This window comes from Myxocyprinus asiaticus, chromosome 2, assembly GCF_019703515.2.
Source record: "Myxocyprinus asiaticus isolate MX2 ecotype Aquarium Trade chromosome 2, UBuf_Myxa_2, whole genome shotgun sequence".
Classification (NCBI taxonomy): Eukaryota; Metazoa; Chordata; class Actinopteri; order Cypriniformes; family Catostomidae; genus Myxocyprinus; species Myxocyprinus asiaticus.
In genome coordinates, this window is record NC_059345.1 from 63,569,901 (window position 1) to 63,591,430 (window position 21,530).

A 21,530-nucleotide genomic window follows, 5' to 3' on the forward strand; every position below is an offset into this window, starting at 1 on the left:
GTTTTTATGTACATTCTGGGAATTTTTAGGGAACAAACACTGTAGTTCACTGGAACGATTTTGCCAATTTATACATGCCAATTTAAAATATCGACTACTGTACCTCACGTCTGGGTATATGTGCTACATTGGGGGAATCCCAGAGTTTGATGTAGGAGGGGAACCACGCTATTGCAGCGCAAACACAGTAACAGCTCTGGACTATCTGGAAATAAAGCAAAGCAACAGAGAACAAAAACAGCTAAACTGTCCTCAGACATTATTTACTTTAGTGACACATGGAAATCTATGGATACAAGCAAAATACAGCTCCTGTTTACTTGAATGGGGAATGAGTGAAAATCGGCCAAAACGGTTTTTAAAATCAGCAGTAAAATCTGATAACAATCGTATTATAAAATGTTCTTCTTTATCTCAGTTGAAGGGAAAAAACAGTTTTCCAGTGATCCAGCTAATGCGCGTTCTCGAGTGAACTGACACACAATGTCTGTATCTAAAAGGTGATTGTCCCTTTTACCTGTAAGGTGGGACTTCCTTTTCTATAACCACCATATTGGGTGTTCAAATTTCTGCCAATCATTTTAATACAAGTGCTCTGTCTCGGGCTAAATAGTCTCTGCTGAGCCGCATGTATATTGGAGTAAAGAGTAAAACAGTGCATGTAAACGGGAACGCCACTTTCGAGTCTTCAGCAGCTTTCTCGCAATAAACGTTTTTCTGATGTCCATGCAAACGAGCTCAGTTTGTGTGTGTGTAACACTTTAGATCTTGACCTGTGTGTATCTGTGTGTGAGTGTGTGTGTGTGTGAGTGAGAGAGAGAGAGAGAGAGAATAGGAAAGAGGCATGTGTGAACCCTTTGATGTTGTGTGTTTGTGATATTGTGGACTCTCCTTTCATCTACAGTATTGTTTACCTGCTGTGATTCTCTCTCTTTTCATGTCGGTTCTTTGTACTTTTTTCCACCTATTCCTCGCTGCCTTTTTCCCCTTTTTTCTCTTTGAAAAACTAATGAAAATATGTGTATCCCTCTTTTTCAGATATGGGGCTTATATAAACAAGGATACAAATGCAAAGGTAAGAGGTTGTATGTATATATGTACAGTGGCCTCCAAAAGTTTTTGGACACTTAATTCACACTAAAAATGTATGCATTTTCATTTAAATTAGTAAAATACTTTGTAAAGGCAAAATACTCTGAATAGGCTTCTTAAAACTCTACTCTATGCTTTTATCTGTTTGTGTGTAACCATGTGTTTTGGTGTGCAGTGTGTCTGACCGGCCGACATCAATTATGTATAAATAATGTAAATAAGTCGCTTTGGACTATAAAATGCAGGACCTTTGGATAATGGGGAAAAAAAATTAATATCTTGTAAAGCATTTTCACTGCGCTGTTCTTGCTATCTATGTTGTCCCTCTCACTTTGGCTGCTGTCTGTCTGCAGAAAAATGATAAGCTGTCGGCCTATGAAAAAGTCTGTTATCTGCTGTGCTGTGTGTGAATGTAACCATATTTAGCAGTCTAAAAAAGGACTGACAACCTTATTCCTGCTCCATTCCCCACCCCATCTCTGTCTCTTTCTCAGTTTGTGGGGTGAACTGTCATAAAGCATGTCGTGCTCGCCTGGTGGTCGAATGCCGTAAAAGAACGAAGAGCGTCAGTCACGAGACACCGCCGTTATTACAGTCCAGATCCCACAGCTTTCCTCTGGCCAGCAGTGCTCAGTCAAACCTGCAGAACACAGGTACACACACACACACACCCATTCCCACACACAAGCAAACACGCTGCACATAGGAACTGAGATTAGCTGTTTTTACCAGACTCTCTCTATCTCTCTCTTTCTGTTGTTCTTTGGTTTTCAGTGATCACAGAGGAGGACATTGAGGCAGTTGAACAGGGAGTGTTTGACTCTCACCTTTAAACAGGTAAACCAAAGTTCTGTACCTGCAATACAATATTACGTGAAAAAAAAAAAAAAATGATATATACAGTATTTTTACAATCATTTTTAAACATCTCCCAACACTCTGTGCCTGACCTCAGTGATGGTCTTGTGGTCTGAAAAGGGGCAAATCCCTGCAGCCATGTTACTACATACAGTATAGTGGAAAAAGCCTTTCAAGAAGAGTGGAAGCTGTTATTGCACCAAAATGGGTTTAAAATTAATGTTCAAGCACATATGGTGTCTACAAATGTTTGGCCACATAGTGTACTTCCAACAATCTTGTAAACGTCTCAGTTACGTACGTTACCTCGGTTCCCTGAGACGAAGGGAACGAGACATTGCGTTCTGCTAACAGATTTTCCATATGGCAAAGCAGCAAGTCTCTGTGTTTGCTAAGTAGTGCCTCTAAATGGCTAGTAATAACCAATCGCGGAGGTAATTCAAAACACACACACCGTTCATTTTCAATGGGGCGAGCACCGCATTGATACATTCCGTGAACGGACAGACAGACTGAAATGAAGGACTTCAAACTGATACGCAGTTCCCTTGAACGTGAATCTAAAAAGTGCTCCAGCAAAGTGATGTTCGCTGGAGCACTGCAGGGGAGCGGAGCATCTTCTCGTTGTAGTCAACGACGAAGCAGTAGAGGGCTTCTAGACAAGAGATGAATCGCTGTCTTGAAGGAAGAAAATTCTGAGGAATGGTGTTTGCACGCCTCATTTTATATTGGACAGCTTCACACCTAAAAGGGTGGGGCTCAAATACCATAGCCAATTTTAGAATATTGCCGTTATTGTAAAGAGGTTTCAACTAGGTTTTTTTGGAAGGACACTCCCCATTTGTGTTAGCAGAACGCAATGTCAAGTGTACTGAGTTGTAAGGGAACCATAATTTATTTAATTATTTAAAGGAAAAGCTAACCTAAAAATGAAACTTTCATAATTTACTGACCCTCATGTTGTTCTAAACCTATTTGACTTTCGTTCTTCTGTGGAAGATCATTCTATCATCGATCAGTCCAACACGTGACCAAATCCTTCAGGTTTTGTGAACTAGATCAACTAATTCGTTGAAAAGATCTGATTCAAATGAAAAATTAGTTCACCAGTTGAACATTCCTGCGCACCAAGGAGAACTAGGGAGGATGTCAAGATTTTACGTGAATAAAGGCTTAAATTTCAGTCTGCTCTTTACACGTGATTATCGTATCCACAGTTTTTCCTGACCAACCATTGGGCGGCGCCATGATGATTCTAATTGCCGTTCTGGCCTCAAGATGCAAAGTAAAAACTGCCAAAACGAGCGATCCAGAGAAGAACAACAACCATTTAAGTGTTATTTGGTGTAAAATAACAACTCTAACTAACCACCGAGCATCACTTCGTGTCATCTACACACTCAAGTGAGACACTGTCTATAAAAAAATGGTCATCTCGACTCTAAGTATCAGCACGTTTTTTGACAATTTTTACAAATGTAATACCTTAAACATTACATTACCCGCTAAGAATATACGCCGATGCAAGTGAAAACACTGGAGACCGGAAATTGAAAACAGATGAATCGTGGAACACTTCCACGTTCAAGAAAAAGGTGGATAGCTTCAGAAGACTTTTAATAGAGTGCACAAGTCATAAGGACCACTTTTTATGATAATTTTATGGTACTCTTTTTGGAGCTTGACAGATCCAGTTCTCTTTCACTTTCATTAAATGGAAAAGAGTGGGTAGGATGTTCTTCAAAAAGTACATTTTGTGTTTCATGGAATGACATGAGGATGAGTAAATAATGACAGTTTTTTTCTTTTTGGGTGAATTATTCCTTTAACTTCATTACATGTGTTTGTTGTTGCTAAATAGTGTACTCTTAATTTTTATGATGCTCATTACAGATTCACAAACTGTCAACATTTCGGCAAGAGCTTGATTTTGGGGCAAATTCTTCCAAGCACACATTCCCCTAATCAATAATGGAGAGAAAACTGAAGCTTATCAGAGTCAGGATAGGTGCCAGATTGTGGGCTAGAATATTCACCGACCATCACATCCTGACACCCATCATGATATTCTGCCATCTGCTGGATTGAAGCTGCAACTTCTGATCACATCTTCCCTTCTGCATCTGAATGTAATTGCAAACATAATTCTATGATTTATCATTGTTACCCCTGGCTCTTTGAATGGCCTTTTAAATTATATATATATATATATATATATAAAGCATAGTAAAGAAAAGTAGATAAAAAAGAAGGGGGAAATTTCTTCGTAATTCAACATGATTCATGATGCATATGACTTTGGTGACCTTAATGAAGTGCAAATGTCTGTGCGGTCGTGTTCTGAGATGTCCTGAGAAATGTTGGTAAGACTGTACTATTAGCTTCTGTTAAGTTCTATAAGCTAACATTACAGTAGTTAATGCACTAGGTATTATGAACTATTTTACAGCATTTATTAATCTTGGTTAAATGTTAATTTTCTTATGTTAACAAATTCAACAACGAATTCAACCATATTATATTACCGAATTGTTTCTTAAAATAAGAATTACTGTATTAGTAAGTTATTTATGAATGAATGCCACTAAACTGAAGCAGGACTTCACCAGAGCAGTTGTGGCTGAATTTCAGTGTAAACTGTCATAGTTGGGATAGATCTGGTCTTGTGTGTGTGTTTGTGCCTGAAGTATAGTTGATATCATGTTCTTTAACCCTCTGATGCATGAATTATCAAATCAAAAAGAAAAAATACCTTAAAGTTTTTTTATACTTCAAAACAATAATTTAACAATTGTCATTTTTTAAGACGTGTCCACTTGGTGCATCTTTCATCAGCCATGTTGACTTTATGTTGTCATAAGTAAAAACACAATGACATAAAAAATGGACAGTAATATACCTGTATAACTATGAATAAGGGTTAAAGGTTTATTGTTTGGATACAACTTTGCACCCTGAATGGTTAAAATTGGCTTTAAAAGATCTGTCCACTGTAGTGGACACCATGCAGAGTACTGAATGTCATAGTTCAGCTATATGTGCATAATTGATGAAGGTGAGCTGGCTGAATCTTTGTGTTGTTGAGAGTCTTGTGAAAACAAGTTGCATGTAATCACAATAAATGCCTGACATCATCATGGTATATTTTTTTGTAATAAACCAGAGATTTTTTACATATTTACATTAATGGGTTAGTTCACCTATGTCATGTACTTACCCTCATGTCATTCCAAACCTGTATGAGTTTCTTTCTACTGTGGAAGACAAGAGGAGAAATGGGCTGACATTAAACTTTTTTATTTATTTATTTTTTCATATAATATAACACTCTTTCAGGCACTGTCTCATGCCAAATGTGTGAGAGTTGGCCATCCTGAATATTCACTTATAGGGGACTGAGGCTATAAGGCTAATGCACTAACACGCGGCCATAATATGTGCCGATACACTGTCACTGTAATTTATAATGACTGATACTACTGCAAAGATAAGTGTATAAAAGTGTTAATGTTCATAATATAGACAAAAGAATGGTGATAGAGGCATATCTTACTTTGGTCAGATGTGTGAATGGCTTTCGCTGCCGCTGGCACATGATTGAATGGGCACTTGAGAGTATTTGAGTAGATTTGATTCCTTTTGTAGACTAATGACATGTTCTTGGAAAATCAACCATGTCCTGCATGACATGTTCTTGGAAAATGTGTCTTTTCAAACGATCATACTGATGTACATTTGCATGCTAATTCTGCACGCTGGTGTGTTCATGTTGAATACTGACTGAACAATGTAAACAAAGTAGTATGTGGAACTCTAGGTCACACCTACAGATTACATGGACCAATGGCAGCAAGATGATGTTTAGTTTTCCTAAAAGTTCACCCAGGCGAGCCGTTACAAACCACCGAAACCAATGCAAAAGCACCTTCGTTTTGGCCAGATTTTGTTCTAAATGACATCATACCCCTTAATTTTTTGTATGAAATATATCGGGGCCTTAATATGGGTTTAGAACAACATGAGGGTGGGTAAATGATGACAGAATTTGTGCCAACTATCTTTTTAAAGCTGAAGTATGTAATTTCTGCAACACTAGCACCACCAAATGGATTTGCAAAAATAAACAGTGTTTTCAAAACAGCTTTCTGAATACACCCATCATCTGCCGTGATCAAGGGCGTAGATTTGGTTTGAACATTTGGGGATGGGGGTGTTGTATTGGCTAGTATTGATTATTGAGGGGGTTACTACCCCCCTTCCCTCCATAATTTGCACCCATGTCCATGATCAAAGAACACATAGCCCCAACCAATGGTGTTACATTACTCAACCAATGGTGTTAGTTGGGGCGGGGCTATCACGGCCAGGGGTCTAAGCATGTCACTCAAAACAAACAGGTATTTATACTGCGCCAGAGACTGTTTACAGTTTTCAAGAATATTAACCTATGAATGGCTGACTAACACTTATAGTTGTCTCTGCATATTAAGCTGGGATAGAAGAAAGTATTTTAACACTGCAAAAGTTACATACTTCAGCTTTAAGATCACAAAGTGCTCTTGTGGTTAAGTTCAAAAGAGGTGGAATGTCCCTTTCAAAAACCTGCCTTGAGGTCCATGCTTCAGTCACAAATACCGAACATTACATTTCTGTTGTGTCTTTTTTTAGAGTTTAATTTGTATTATTATGTGTTGTAGCATTAGCTGTTGAGACGTAGTGATTTCCAAGACTTATGAATTCTAATAACTAAAGTCAATGTCTGAGAAACTCTTGAACTTAGTCTAGGAAATATATTATCTGGCATGTATTCCACGTATTCCTGATTGCATGCAAATCAACTGAGATGTTTTTTTCAAATATCCTATGCAATTTCTGTTTGTAAATTTTTTTGTTTTTGCATAACTGTAACAAATTGCTGTACATGTTACAGCACATTTTTACAATAATATCCTGTATTCTGTTATTACAGCCTGTGATTGTATTTTGCTATGAACTCTGGGAGATGTCAGCTCTTAAAAATGTATTATAGAATTTACAACAAAGTGTTAAAAAAGAACCATTTCTTTGAAGAAGAAAAAAGGAAGCAACGACACAGAACTAATTGTGAACTATTATAACCTAATAAAACAATTATTATTAACATACTGTTCAATATTGCCAGGATATTTTCTCTCCTAACACAATGCTGTGGGATGCTTGGACAAAGTTAAAGACCCAAACCTACCTATTCTTATAGTGCACTAACAGTTCTTGTTGCAAGATGTTTTGGGTTTGAATCCAGGGAGCACATACCTCGGTAAAATGTGTTCCTTGAATGTACTGTTACTTTCTTTTGATAATGGCAAATGTAGAAATGTTTGAGGTTGGAGATTTAGTTCTGTTTAATGTTATTTAGTGACAATACATTTTTCTTGTTTGAAGTCACCATTATGGTGATTAGTGTTCCCTAAGGTTGGAACTTTAGACCTTATTTAAATCAATAAATTGAAAACATACACTCACTGAGCACTTTATTAGGAACACTACGGCCTTAATAAAGTGCAAGATGTGGTCTTCTACTGTTGTAGCCCATCCGCCACAAGGTTCAATGTGTTGTGCATTCTGAGATGCTATTCCTACAATTGTACAGAGTGGTTATCTGAGTTATAGTAGCTTTTCTGTCAAATCGAATCAGTCTGGCCCTTCTCCGTTGGCCTCTCTCATCAACAAGGCGTTTCCATCCACAGAACTGCTGCTCACTTGATGTGTTTTATTTTGGGCACCATTCTGAGTAAATTCTAGAGACTGTTGTGTGTGAAAATCCCAGGAGATCAGCAGTTACAGAAATACTCAAACCAGCCCATCTGGCACCAACAATCATGCCACAGTCGAAATCACTGAGATCACATTTTTCCCCATTCTGATGGTTGATGTGAACATTAATTGAGGCTCCTGACCCGTATATGCATGATTTTGTGCACTGCACTACTGCCACACAAATGGCTTATTAGATTTGCAGGAATTAGTAGATGTACAGGTGTTCCTAATAATGTGGTCAGTGAGTGTATTAAAGCACTATGGCTAAAGGGGAGAATTTAGAATGTTTCCAGTCTAAAACATTAATTACCACTTATTGTGTAACTGTGATTGTAAAATGTCAGCTAAGTGAAACAATTATACAGTCGATCAATTTGAGAGCATACATTTTAGCTGTTACCCAATAAAACTTTCAATATTTTGAAAAGCTATTATTGAGACAATTCTCATGATGTTTAAATGCATGATAATTCCTTAAAACACAAGAAGCATTATTGTACAGATTCAACTAGACAGACACAGACATCAACATTTGGGATACAAATCTCGACAGCTGTGACAAGTAACAAAAATAATTTTCAGATATAAGGGACATTACAAAACAAGTTGCTAAGTGACAACAATAAATAACTGGAACAATCAGAAATACAAAATCTGCAAATAGTAAATAGAAAGTCAACAGCATAATGCATTCATGCAGCAATGCATGCTGGGTACCAGCCTCATTGGTTAATTATGGTAATTCTACAACACAGAAGCCTACTGCTTAATCACAGTAATGTATGCACTCTTGTAATTTCAGCCAAATATTTAGCATAAAAATATACAATATTTCTGCTGTAATTTTACTGTAACTCAGCTGTAAGAACATGTGTAATTTTACAGTATATACCTGTGTTTTGACAGTACAATTGTAATAAATTATTTACAGTTCTCTGTTTATTTACAGTCTTACTGGCAACTAAAATTGCCATTAAAGTACTGTAAATTTTACAATACATTTTTTACACTGCATGTACAGTATATTTACATTGAGGGAAAAGAATACTATTTGAGGGAGGGTACTGTGTTTAGAATTAAAATGTATTTCACATTTGAAAAAATTAGTGGTTTTAAATTGATGCACTGTAAGATAAAAGATCAAATGTTTTATGCAAAGCACTATTTCCATGGTCAGTGAATGTAATTTTCTCATCCAGCTACCTTGGTTGGACACAATGGAATCTGTCACTGACATTTTAGAAACATAAACATTGCTATAACAACATATTAACTATCTTTGTTGTCATATAACAACTAATTCATTTCCCTCTTTTTTTTAGCTCAACTCAGACTGCTGTTTTGGAATGATAAATATTTGCATTTGTATTGCAGTCACAGGTTAGCTGCAGTTGATAGTTCTATACAAGAATTGTTATAAATCACACGACAAAATTAAGGAAGAAAAAAACTGTAGGTCCCCAACAAGATTTTATGAAGTCAACACGAGCAGCAGCAGAGTCATCAATGAGAGTATGTGCAAGCTAATTGCATAATGGCTCAAATGGGGTCCTGTAAGCGGGAGGCCAAAACCAGCGTTAAGTCCCAGGCTGGGACAGTAGTGGGGCAAGAGGGTCTTAGCCATCTAGCTCCCTTTAAGAATTTGCTGACCAATGGGTGTTTACCTAGTGATAAGCCACCAAAATGTCATGTCCCGCCACCATGGAAGAGACAAAATCTTTGAGTGTGGATAGAGAGAGCCCTTGTAAAATGCGAAGTGGCACGATCATAATTTAAAGCTTGACTACACTTTCTCTGCAAATACATCACATGTGAGGAAGTGTTAACGAGCTTCAAATCATGATCTCGGCTAGGAGAATGCAGATGGCAAAGCGCAGTTTGCTATTTTCCTGAGAAATAGGTCATTGCGCTAAGATGTTTCAACACCACGTCTGTTTTCAGCACAAAGTCTTAATTCAGTTCATGCATTTGCAGTTTGGATATTCCACCAGCAGGCGGTAATAAAGTTCATGTCCAAACTAAAAATATAGTGGAACATCAAATTGTGTCCATTACAATTACAGTTGTAGCCATTTGATGAAACAAAAATGTTTGAGATTTGTGTTCAACTATCTATAGGTCATGGCTTATTTTTCATTTATTATTATTATGTTTATATTTAAAATTGTATTTATGAGCTAATTTGTATTGGTATTTTTCCACCTGTTGTCGTAAAGTGCTTTTGTCACTGCAAAAGGGGCAGGTGGAAGAAGTTGGAGAGGGTAAAATGTTTGGATTTGGTATGATTTTTTTGAACACTTCATTATTTTGATTACATTTTCTTTTCATTTGAAGTGTGATTTGAATTTAGAAATATTTGGGGTTTTGGGAATCAATAAATGAATTTAATTTTTCAAAATAGACCCGTAGAAGTAAATTGGGTGCCAATACAATCACTGTTTATACTAGCCATGATTTGTGTGTCAGTAGATGAAAATAATTAATAATATTTACATTCTCTATAATTTAACGGAGCCTACCTGAACCACATGAACCACAGAAGCGCGTCACATTCACAGCACATTCAACAAGGAAGAAGTAAATGCACAAAATAATTCCATATTTCTATTCTTCTAATTCACTGCATATAGTCCATTTACACTACAAACTTCTTATGAATGTGCTGTCTTTGTTTATATCGCTGGTGCTTGAGTGAATGGACTATATAATAGGATGCAGATGCAGATGCTGCAATAACTGGAGAAGAACTTCCGAATTAAATTGCACTTGACCCAGCCCATTAGTGCCTTGCACGTGCGACTTCACCAAACCCACTTGTGCCTAGACTTAGCTCATGCTTGCTTGAAAATACCAAAACTTCATGGCCATGCCCACTGACTTTGCACCTATGATTTATGGCATAGCGCTGTGCTTAGTGCTCTTAAAATAGAGACCTATAGCGATAAAGGAGTTACATGTTGTGTTCATACAAGAAAGTCATACAAGTTTGAGATGGCATAAGGTTGAGTAAATGATGGGAGAATTATAATTTTTTAGTGAATTATTCCTTTAAACTGCCTATTATTGGCTTTTCAGCTAAATTTTAAACGTAAAACAATGAGGCACAAAACAATTAATGAAACAAAATAATTGTAAAAGGTAACAGAAATATATATATATATATATACACTATATTGCCAAAAGTATTCGCTCACCTGCCTTTAGACGCATATGAACTTAAGTGACATCCCATTCTTAATCCATAGGGTTTAATATGACGTCGGCCCACCCTTTGCAGCTATAACAGCTTCAACTCTTCTGGGAAGGCTTTCCACAAGGTTTAGGAGTGTGTTTATGGGAATTTTTGACCATTCTTCCAGAAGCGCATTTGTGAGGTCAGACACTGATGTTGGACGAGAAGGCCTGGCTCGCAGTCTTCGCTCTAATTCATCCCAAAGGTGCTCTATCGGGTTGAGGTCAGGACTCTGTGCAGGCCAGTCAAGTTCTTCCACACCAAACTCACTCATCCATGTCTTTATGGACCTTGCTTTGTGCGCTGGTGTGTAGTCATGTTGGAACAGGAAGCGGCCATCCCCAAACTGTTCCCACAAAGTTGGGAGCATGGAATTGTCCAAAATCTCTTGGTATGCTGAAGCATTCAGTGTTCCTTTCACTGGAACTAAGGGGCCAAGCCCAGCTCCTGAAAAACAACCCCACACCATAATCCCCCCTCCACCAAACTTCACAGTTGGCACAATGCAGTCAGACAAGTACCGTTCTCCTGGCAACCGCCAAACCCAGACTCATCCATCAGATTGCCAGATGGAGAAGCGTGATTCTTCACTCCAGAGAACGCGTCTCCACTGCTCTAGAGTCCAGTGGCGGCATGCTTTACACCACTGCATCCGACGCTTTGCATTGCACTTGGTGATGTATGGCTTGGATGCAGCTGCTCGGCCATGGAAATCCATTCCATGAAGCTCTCTATGCACTGTTCTTGAGCTAATCTGAAGGCCACATGAACTTTGGAGGTCTGTAGCGATTGACTCTGCAGAAAGTTGGCGACCTCTGCGCACTATGCGCCTCAGCATCCACTGACCCCGCTCTGTCATTTTACGTGGCCTACCACTTCGTGGCTGAGTTGCTGTCATTCCCAATCGCTTCCACTTTGTTATAATACCACTGACAGTTGACTGTGGAATATTTAGTAGCGAGGAAATTTCACGACTGGACTTGTTGCACAGGTGGCATCCTATCACAGTACCACGCTGGAATTCACTGAGCTCCTGAGAGCGGCCCATTCTTTCACAAATGTTTGTAGAAGCAGTCTGCATGCCAGGGTGCTTCATTTTATACACCTGTGGCCATGGAAGTGATTGGAACACCTGAATTCAATTATTTGGATGGGTGAGCGAATACTTTTGACAATATAGTGTATATATATATATATATATATATATATATATATATATATATATATATAAACATTTGATTTGGTTAACAAATACAGTATTGTAGTTGATAAATTGTATAAATGTATGCCATTTAAAACACAACCTGCCCTGACCTGACTTTCATGAAAAATACCTTTAAAGATGCACTCAGTAATTTTTTTCTTCATTAAAAAGTTTAACTCCTAAAGACATGAATTGTAATTTTACAATATATGTAGAAAATCATGAGCACTCACATTAAAATGAAGACTCCAGTCATATCAGTAACCATACAAAAGCTGTTTTATTCTACATGGAGAGGGTCCGCACATGGGGGCTGCCATGTTAGAATCACTTGACTAGCCGAATACTACTCGCTTAATCTCAGTAACCATCCTGTTATTTGACACTTTCACTCACTGATTAAAGTAATAATGGATGACTGTGAATACTACATTTCTACAATGGCATCTGAAACTGAAAACTATTGCTGCATCCAAGCCACTAGGTGTCAATGTAAGTCCAAGATGACACAAAGACAAAAGTTACTGAGTGCACCTTTAAGAACACATTTAAACATTTTGGTAAAAATCTGCCTTCATAATATAGTTGATTCATTTGTTTAACCGACAAAAATATGACAGTGAAAATTAACTTCGGATGGTAGAATTCACAAAAACAAAAAAATAAAAATAAAATAAAAATCTAATTTACAGTAAGAGGGTTTGCAAAACATACAAAACCTCTGTATAAGAAAACAATGAAAAGTATGAAAGTAAATGGTGGCTGATTCAAACATTCTGCCTACAACAGACCCTTTTGTGTTCCTCAGAAGAAAGAGAACGTGTGTTTGGAATGACAAAAGGGTGCGTAAATCATGACAGAATTGACATTTTGGTTGAAAAATCCCTTAAGCTCAATTTGTTAGTTCAATGTTTTGACACAGACATGCTTGACGAACTTCAGACTCCAGCTTGTACATATACAAGTTCAGTTTTTATTGCCAGGATCCCTCTGGTTCACATACATAAACAATACTTCCCTATCAGTTAAAAGGAACAAGTGTAGCAAGTGTAGTTTTGACTGGACAGCACATTCCTCTAACCTTGGTCCAGTCAGGAGATTATTGACCAGTGTGCATAGAGTGTGGGTTTGTGGTTTGCCACATACCCATGCATTTATTTCAAATGTGACAATAGTGCTTACTATGCAAAACAGTGCCTGCTAACTAAGGATTCAAATAGGTGTATTAGAGAGTTGATAATTTATTGGATAGGTAGATTTACAGTAATGCTCATTTTGGGCAGATTTGGCAATTAAGAATAGTCCTTGACATGCAAGGATCATCTGCGTGGAATAACAATTAATAGGACGGTTTAGTCCAGGACTAAGCCATGACAGGGCTAACAACAAAGACATGAAAAAGAGCAACATATTTGTTTTTGCAGATACAGCTAACAAAGTGAAAAATTGACATTCATAAGAGCGATTGACCAAGTTATGAAGGGGGATTTAAATGCACAGTCTGCAATTGTTGATAAAGTTAAAATACATAATTTGATACTACAGCAATCAGCACACCTTTGTCTGCATGATTTACATGGCTTGAGTGACTGTGGTATGCAGGCTGTACTTTTAAAGTCCTTTCAGATGTTTCAGTGCATATTTAAGCATCATATAAAAAATCAAAAGAAATAAAAAAGAACAATAGTTCATAAACAATAGTAAAACTTAATTGTGTAATTTATAATAAAACACAAGGCAAGCTTAACTATATCGTGGGGAGCACTTGAAGCTCCATAAAAATACCATACCATAAAAAGAGGGTTTAGTTTGACATATACAAACCTGTCCCTTTAAAATCACAGATGTGTCTGAAAGCAATTTAGACTAACTGCATTTTTTGTTCCACACAAACTTTTGCTGATAATTTTGTTTAAAGAAATTGTCAATAACAATGTAAGATTCTAAACTGGAAACCACTTGGGTCAACACAACAAGTTAACAATACAGTTTCAATAGAAGGTAAATTCATAATACAGCTTTGGCAATAAAAAAAAAAGAAAAAAAAAAAAGATAAAAATAGTTAAGAACATGAAAATATGGAATGACACACATAATTATTCAAGTAGCCACGAGTGTTAAACTCACACTGTCCCTTTGAGTTATTTTCCAGGGTAATTTCAGGTTTCCACTTAAGGCATACCTCACAACACACAAAACCAGAAAGAAACGTTATTATTATTCCAGTAAACCAGATGACAAATTATGAGCTGCCATCATGTCTTGCCATAATGCTCTTAAAAAAATAAGATAACTTTACCTAACCCAACCCATTCCCTTCCAGTTCAAATATATCTATCTACCAATAACATCCACATTTTCAAGATTAATAAGTTATTACATTTTTATATATACATACACACATACAGAAGGTGGCTTGGGAAATGCTTGGTGCACTTCACAACCTCCTACAATCTAAAGACTATGTCGCACACAGATGAACAGAAGATAGTTCCTTTACATAGCTATTTTTCCAAGTATACCCCACAAACTGCATGACTGAAGACTGATTGCATTAAACCTGCATCAGTATATTCAAATCGCTGCCTGTCGCAATGATTAGCACTAAAGTCGTGCTGCATTCACCAGATTGAACAAACTCTGCACTAATGGTAACAGCTAATCAGCAATCTCCATACTTGATTCCAGTTCCATCAGGATATACAGACATTGGAGGTAAGTAACACTTATTTTGGCCCTACATTTTTTTTACAGAGAGGGATAAAGATATAGATTTATAATTTCATGGTAGTACATCAGAATCTGCTGGTACCAGGTTATCACAGTGACTATAAAAGAAAATTCAAAAATAACATATGGACAGTAATGCTCAAGAAGGGCATTTAACATTTACCTTTGTTTCCCTTTGCATGTAGCTGTCATACATGGGACGTTCCTTAGCATCCAGAAGATGGCGTAGGTTACTTGAGTGTCTTTTATTTTGAAGTCCTGCCTTTGTTTCCTGTTTGCCTTGTTGATTGTCTCCCAGGTTTGTCTTGTCTATTAACCTTGTTATCCTTGTTAATCTCTGTGTCTTGGTCAGTTCTTATACTCTGTAATGCTGGCTGGAGACCAGAGATTGTAGGATCTAAGTGCAGTTTTATTAAAGAATGCAAACAAAACACAAGAATTTGAGAAACACCAGAACCGTACCCTACAGCCTACAAAGGATGATAACTGACTAAGACACAGAGAACATGAGGGCATTATACACAGACTAAAGGTACGGTCACATTTACCTTCGCACGGCGAAATTCCATGGGCAAAATACAGTCATTTCAATGGGAATCCATACATTTCACGCAATGGACTTTCGGTTGCAAAGTATTTCCTCTCGCTGACTTCGTGCAAAGTTCAAGTATGGTGAACTTTGACAGGCGAATTTGCCACGTTGATCAAAAGGAAGTTGCTTGGTTTGGCAGTGACCTCTGTGTAGGCGGTGCTTCATACACAGCTACACTGAAGATTCACAATGGACAAGGACATAATTTTAGCAGTGAGTTTCTTTTTAACATCACTCTCACAGAGTATAAAGTTCTATATTATAAAAAGGCTACTTCCTATCACCTGTGGGTGGCCAGGAACTTAAAAATGTCACCACTTTTAAGTACCTCGGCTCCCATGTCTCTGCGGATGCCGATACCTACAGTGGTATGGGCACGGCATGCAAAGCGAGGAAGAGTCTGTGGCAAAAACGGCAATGAGGTTAGATCCAGCTGGCCTACGTCCCTGTGGCCGTCCCAAGAATCGTTGGGTGGACTGTATTTAAGATGACACTGATGATTGGAGTCGACCCGGAAGATGCTCTGGACTGCAGGAAATGGAGAGCAGCATGCAAATCAGCGCTACACTACTGAAAAGCTCTACGAACAAGAAGATTAAAAAAAGAGGCTGCTTCCCTTACAAAAAAAATCTAGAGTTCTGGCAAACTAGCCGCAAACTTGCCACACATTTTCACATTATATTCACATGCAAATGAGCTTATGATTCGCTTCAAATGTTTGCCAGAAGTTTGTAGCTCTTCTCCAGTAGTGGTAAACCTGCAGCAATCCTTTGGCAACAATGGACAATTTGCCACAAGTTTACCGCAAAGCTCATTTGCATGTACAAATAATCAGTAGCGAATTTGCCATGAACTGTTTTTGTAAGGGTTGTCAATAGTTTTTTGCTGTTTCCTCACACCCTCAATGTCTGCCCACGCCTTTTTTGCCAGTGGAATTTTGCCGTGCAAAGGTAAATGTGACCACGCCTTACCAAGGATAACTTGGCTAGTAGACAAGACACACCTGGGGAAACAATCAACAGGGGAAACAGGTAACAAGGACTTCACAATAAAGACACACAAGAAACCTTGCGCCCTCTACTGGACACTAGGGAACGTCCCATATATGACAGTAGGTTTGCGTTGGCAGTACGTGAATTCAAGGTCTGTCCGGCATGTTCCGAACTGTGTGAGTGCTGGTACATATGTATGTGTGTGGAGGAAAGAGTTATTATGCTCTTTTTCGTCTTTCATATTATCAGTGCACCTTTCAGTAAAGGGCGATATTAGAGTGCAATAGAAGAAAGAAGAGACAAAATAGTAATTTTTAAGAATATGTGCCATCTCACAATTCAGCAAAAAGCACTTGAAGCAATTAGTACGTGAACACAGCAGAACACACACATCTGGCTTGTCTATTAAATCTTTGTGTGCAGCGAACAAACACTTTAATCAGAAATTGCTCCCATATTTAGAAATGGGAATTTAAGTCATGCTTCCCTTAATCATTTGACACCAAATTGACAGTTAGTGGGAAGAAATCCTATCTCCTCAAGTCAAGAGCTCCACTCATTGTTGAATTAGGTGGTTCCAATAAATTGAACAAGTCTTAATCAGGAATTGATACCCCTCCTATAAAAATTTACAAAATAACAAAAGAAGCAGATAAGAGAAGAGGTTGCAGTTTCAAAGTTCAGATGTCAGATACATTGTCCCATTACAAACATCAAAAAGCAACACTGAACTAGGCTTGCAAAAAAGTCAATGCTGAAGATTGGAAAATGCATCTCTCGATCCAGGTTTTTAATAAGGGTCCGGGCCAAGCCTAGCTAAATAATAGAGACTTGTTCCAATGCTGGAATCTGAGGCCTGAATGGAGAGTCACGTTTGCACAAGTGTCTCAGAATGTGACTTGACTGGACATTTTGCTTGGAATTGATGGATGGCGGAAAAGAATTGGACAAATGGCCATGCCAATAAGTTTTTTCTTTCACCCCACATTAGTCATAAGAAAAATGGCAACACAAATACTCTTCAGTGACTCCAAAATTCTTTGATTCGATTAATTTTAAATTACTTATTATGTGTGCAATACTGCCCAACTTGGAAATCAATTTTGCAGCAACTTTAAGAGTAGAAAGGACCATATCCCAAAGGGTCATTCAAAACGAATGGAAATATTTGGTGTGCCAAGATGTCAATGATGCACACCTGTGGAACTTGTGGCCTATTGCCAACAGAGAATTTGTTCTACCAATATCTGACACTGTGAAGGTTAATAAGGGGTTATGCATTTAAATTGTGGTCTGAAGCTCCTAAAGCCACCTATTACAATAGCAAATAAGGGTCAACGTATTGCTAGTTATCTTGACCCGATAGTTTGTTTATGTCCACTCTGCTAACTTGCAGACATAAGATGTAGGGGTACGGTAAAAAGCCTACTTTATTTAGCAGAGTAACAGTACTTAAAGATGAAGTAGACACTACAGTGAATTTGTGGTCTATGGTTCTGAATTACTAAATGTCCGCTACCGTACTTTGTGCATGACACTGGTCTGAGGGTTTAGCTGCAAGTGAACAATATCACCCCCTGCTGAGGGTATGGATCCAGAGCAAGTCCATGACACTGGCAATGAGGCTATCAATGCCCGTTAACATTTGTAGATGATGTCAAGCAGAATGTTAGCCTCAGTCACATACATTTAAAGTGAATTGTGACTGAGGCTAACATTTTGTCTAACATCTCCTTTTGTGTTCCGAAGAAGAAAGGAAGCCATACAGGTCTAGATCAACAAGAGGGGGAGTAAATTATGACAGAATTAATTTTATTTGCAGAACAATCTCCTTAAGAGTCATTTTTTGGGCCACGTTTGTAGGGTTTGCTAACATCTGCACTGGCCTTCAGATGTGTCTTTGTGTATCTTGAATCTTGGTCTTGTATGCTGCCATGGAATGGACTTCTCTGCTAGCTGGGCTTGGTGATGTTGCAGAGCAGCTCAGTGACTTTGATGAGACGTGCCACTGTGCTCTGAGACTCTTCCTGCAAGCGCTGGTTGTTCTGCCTGAGACTCTGCACCTCTGCTTGCAGCAATGCCTTGTCCTCTTTCTCCTGCAGGGGGAAGCATAGACACACAACACAAACCTGACTGCCTGAGATTTGTCACTTTTATTCAAGTAGGTATTGCTGCAGTCCGGAGATCTCCAAACAGGGTGGGGAAACCCATGGTTAGGGTAAGTGTTAGGGACTTTGTAAGTCTTTGCCTGCAGTTTGGAGCTCCCGCCCCTTTTTGGAGCTCAGCCTGCAGCTATAATCCTTCTTTTATCGGTAGGGAAGGGTGTATGGCATATCCGCTCCATATCATATGAATACGTTTGGTGGTGGTATGAGATGCACATAAAGACTCTGGCTGCAGCTGGGGAGGGATGGCTCGGTGGGCCCACATATTTACTGTGCGATGGTAGAAATGTGTCAGTTGGTAGATAATTTGCTATACCATTTATACAGAGGTGGATATATATTTGCATGGCTATCAGTGGCTATCAATGGGCAGAAATGCTTTATGTTATGTACACATGACACAACGGCGCTACACGTGATAAAAGTTTTTTTTCCATGTTAATCAGCGTTTTTGTTTTAACCAGCCGCGACAGGGCATTCTATTTTTGAAATTGTTTCTATGTCTGCGGCGTTGCTCTGGGCAGCACAGTCAACATATGGGTCTAAAATCCAGTATATTAAACAGTATATTAAAGCTGGAATCTCACTAACTTGTTCAGAACAACTTGATTTTGGTCAAGCGTGTCACACACCTACCGAATGTTGAGGTGTCGCTGTCTTCAATCGATGTTCAGTCACACACACACACACACACACACACACACACAGACACACAAATTCAGAATGGTGGATGGATCAGGGATGACAGCCATAGCGGCTTGCTCCAAGTGTATCTGTCTGGATCCTGCAAGACTACAAGGAACACCCACTTCATGACACGCCCACTACACGTAATGCCCCCTTGGATCATCAAGCGATTCTATTGGCTACAAGAACTTTTAAATCCTATTCAGTCGCTGTATGATTAATTTTCTCTTAACTCATTAAATATGACAAAGAATAACTTTTCAATTATATGTCACATATCATATTATTAAACAGAAGATACAAATGGTAAACTGAACTTACTTGTTTAATGTGGAATTTTGTGTAAGTGCTCTTCACTCTATTCCTGAAGGTGTTTGTACTTTCTGCTCATTCAATAATAAAAAAAGATATAAATGGTAAGATAAACATTCATCTCTTCTATTTTCTCCAGTTAGCTTACAAGCTAAAAGGTTAGCTTTATAGCTTAGCATACTGCTAGCTTCTTCTCCTCTTCACTTCCATTAAATTTCTCCTCACTGTCGCCACCTAGTGATACAATGGTATGATTGAATAATAAAACAAAAGACTTCAGGATATCGCTGTTTATTTGGAGGGGGCGTAACTTGTAGTGGGCATGTCTTGTAGTAGTTTTGCAGGATGCAGACAGACCCCTCTCACTTGCTCTGACTTTCCGCTTCTCTGTCACATGGAGATCGGCGAAATAACAACAGTACTGCTCGAACATAAACTGAAGAGACTGAATTTGGATTCATAAAGTAACTTTGCCCTGTATGTGATTGTGTATTTATCCCTTCAGGGTTTGTTGCAGAAAGTGTATACGCAAGAAGGGTATGTCTGCGTCTTGCGAGATTAGAATGAGACCTGCCCACTACAAGGCACGCCCACTACAAGTTATGCCCCCTCCAATAGAGCGAGTCTTGCAACAAATGGATGTCACATTCATACACTGTGTTTGTTGTGTTTATTTAGAGTCCCACAGCAACCCTACACCTAACCCTAAACCTAACCCTAATGACAAAGATTAAAAAATGTAAAGTTTGTCAAATTAAATATACAGCAATATAAAAGTTCTATTGAATACACTCATACTGCTGTATCACTAGGTGGCGACAGTGAGGAGAAATGTGATGAAAATGAAGAGGAGAAATAGCTAGCGGTATGCTAAGCTAATAGGCTAATCGGTAAGCTTGTGAGCCAAATGGAGAGAACAGAACAGAGAAAAGTATATTTATATCTTCAGTTTAATAATATGATATGACAATCATATTTACATAGTTGAGACAACATGAATCATACGACGTTATGACTTGTCACGTTACGAAATATAGAATTCAACTGATGTGAGGTCACGTGTGTGTGTGTGTGTGCATGAGTGATTTAACATTTTCATTAAATTTCCAGTGCAACAAACAATATATTGATATATTACTGTGATATAAAATTTTGGTCATACCACTCACCCGATACCAGCATATGCCACACACCATTACACTGATCCTTAGATCACTTGCTATACAAAAAGCATATAAACATGTAAATAGATTTTTACACTCAGGCCCTGATTTACTAAAGGTTCATGTATATAAAAGACATGTAAACTTGCATCAACTGCTCATCGAAGACAGTAGGCTCTCATTTAACATCAGTGCCTCACTGTAACACAGATTTCTGCTTTTTTGAAGAAAAGGAGAGATAAGTCAAAATTAGTTTTTGTGGTAATTAACATTATGCCACAAATGCTGTCGACTGAGCTTAACCTGTGTTGAACTCGGAATATTATTTTAATAAATGTAAATGTTTGACCAAGAACATTTTTGTTTACTTTTTTGTAAAAATCTTGGTGCTATGTTAGGTTGCCAACTGATGTAAATCCAATGTCCTCGAGAAAAAACTGGTCTACATAATAGTTTACACACTAAAAAAAAATAAAAAAAATAATAATAATAATAATATATATATATATATATATGTGTGTGTGTGTGTGTGTGTGTGTGTTAAGATTTACACATTTCAATTTCATAACACAAATGAACTGAGAAAACTTTAATACAAAATAATAATAATAAAAAAACTACAAATTTTTATTAAGATTTATTCATTTAATTTTATTAAACAACAATGGAATTTTATGAAATTGAAGAAAAAAAAATTCAGTGCATGT

The 21,530-nt window shown here is 37.9% G+C and overlaps 2 protein-coding genes across 10 annotated transcripts in view; one reads left to right on the forward strand and one right to left on the reverse strand.

Moving 5' to 3' along the window:
- Positions 1-21,530, forward strand: part of LOC127453081 (RAS guanyl-releasing protein 2-like) — a 135,627-nt gene that overhangs the window by 94,336 nt on the left and 19,761 nt on the right. For both annotated transcript variants that reach the window (XM_051719153.1, XM_051719146.1), the window contains 4 exons: positions 1,039-1,075; positions 1,587-1,745; positions 1,867-1,929; positions 3,844-12,132. In XM_051719153.1, coding sequence (XP_051575113.1) covers positions 1,039-1,075; positions 1,587-1,745; positions 1,867-1,925 — 255 coding nt within the window. In that variant the 3' untranslated portion in view covers positions 1,926-1,929; positions 3,844-12,132. The remainder of the gene's footprint in view (positions 1-1,038; positions 1,076-1,586; positions 1,746-1,866; positions 1,930-3,843; positions 12,133-21,530) is intronic.
- The window catches only part of LOC127452709 (signal-induced proliferation-associated 1-like protein 2), a 112,167-nt gene continuing 103,763 nt past the window's right edge, over positions 13,127-21,530 (reverse strand). For 5 of the 8 annotated variants that reach the window (XM_051718323.1, XM_051718373.1, XM_051718354.1 and 2 more), the window contains one exon: positions 18,450-21,037. Coding sequence is in view for 1 of the 8 variants with exons in the window: in XM_051718384.1 (XP_051574344.1) it covers positions 18,449-18,592 (144 nt within the window). In the remaining 7 variants the exon portion in view is untranslated. Of the gene's footprint in view, positions 21,038-21,530 lie in introns of all 8 variants that reach the window. The other 3 variants (XR_007899302.1, XM_051718384.1, XM_051718333.1) reach the window with 3 other exon arrangements.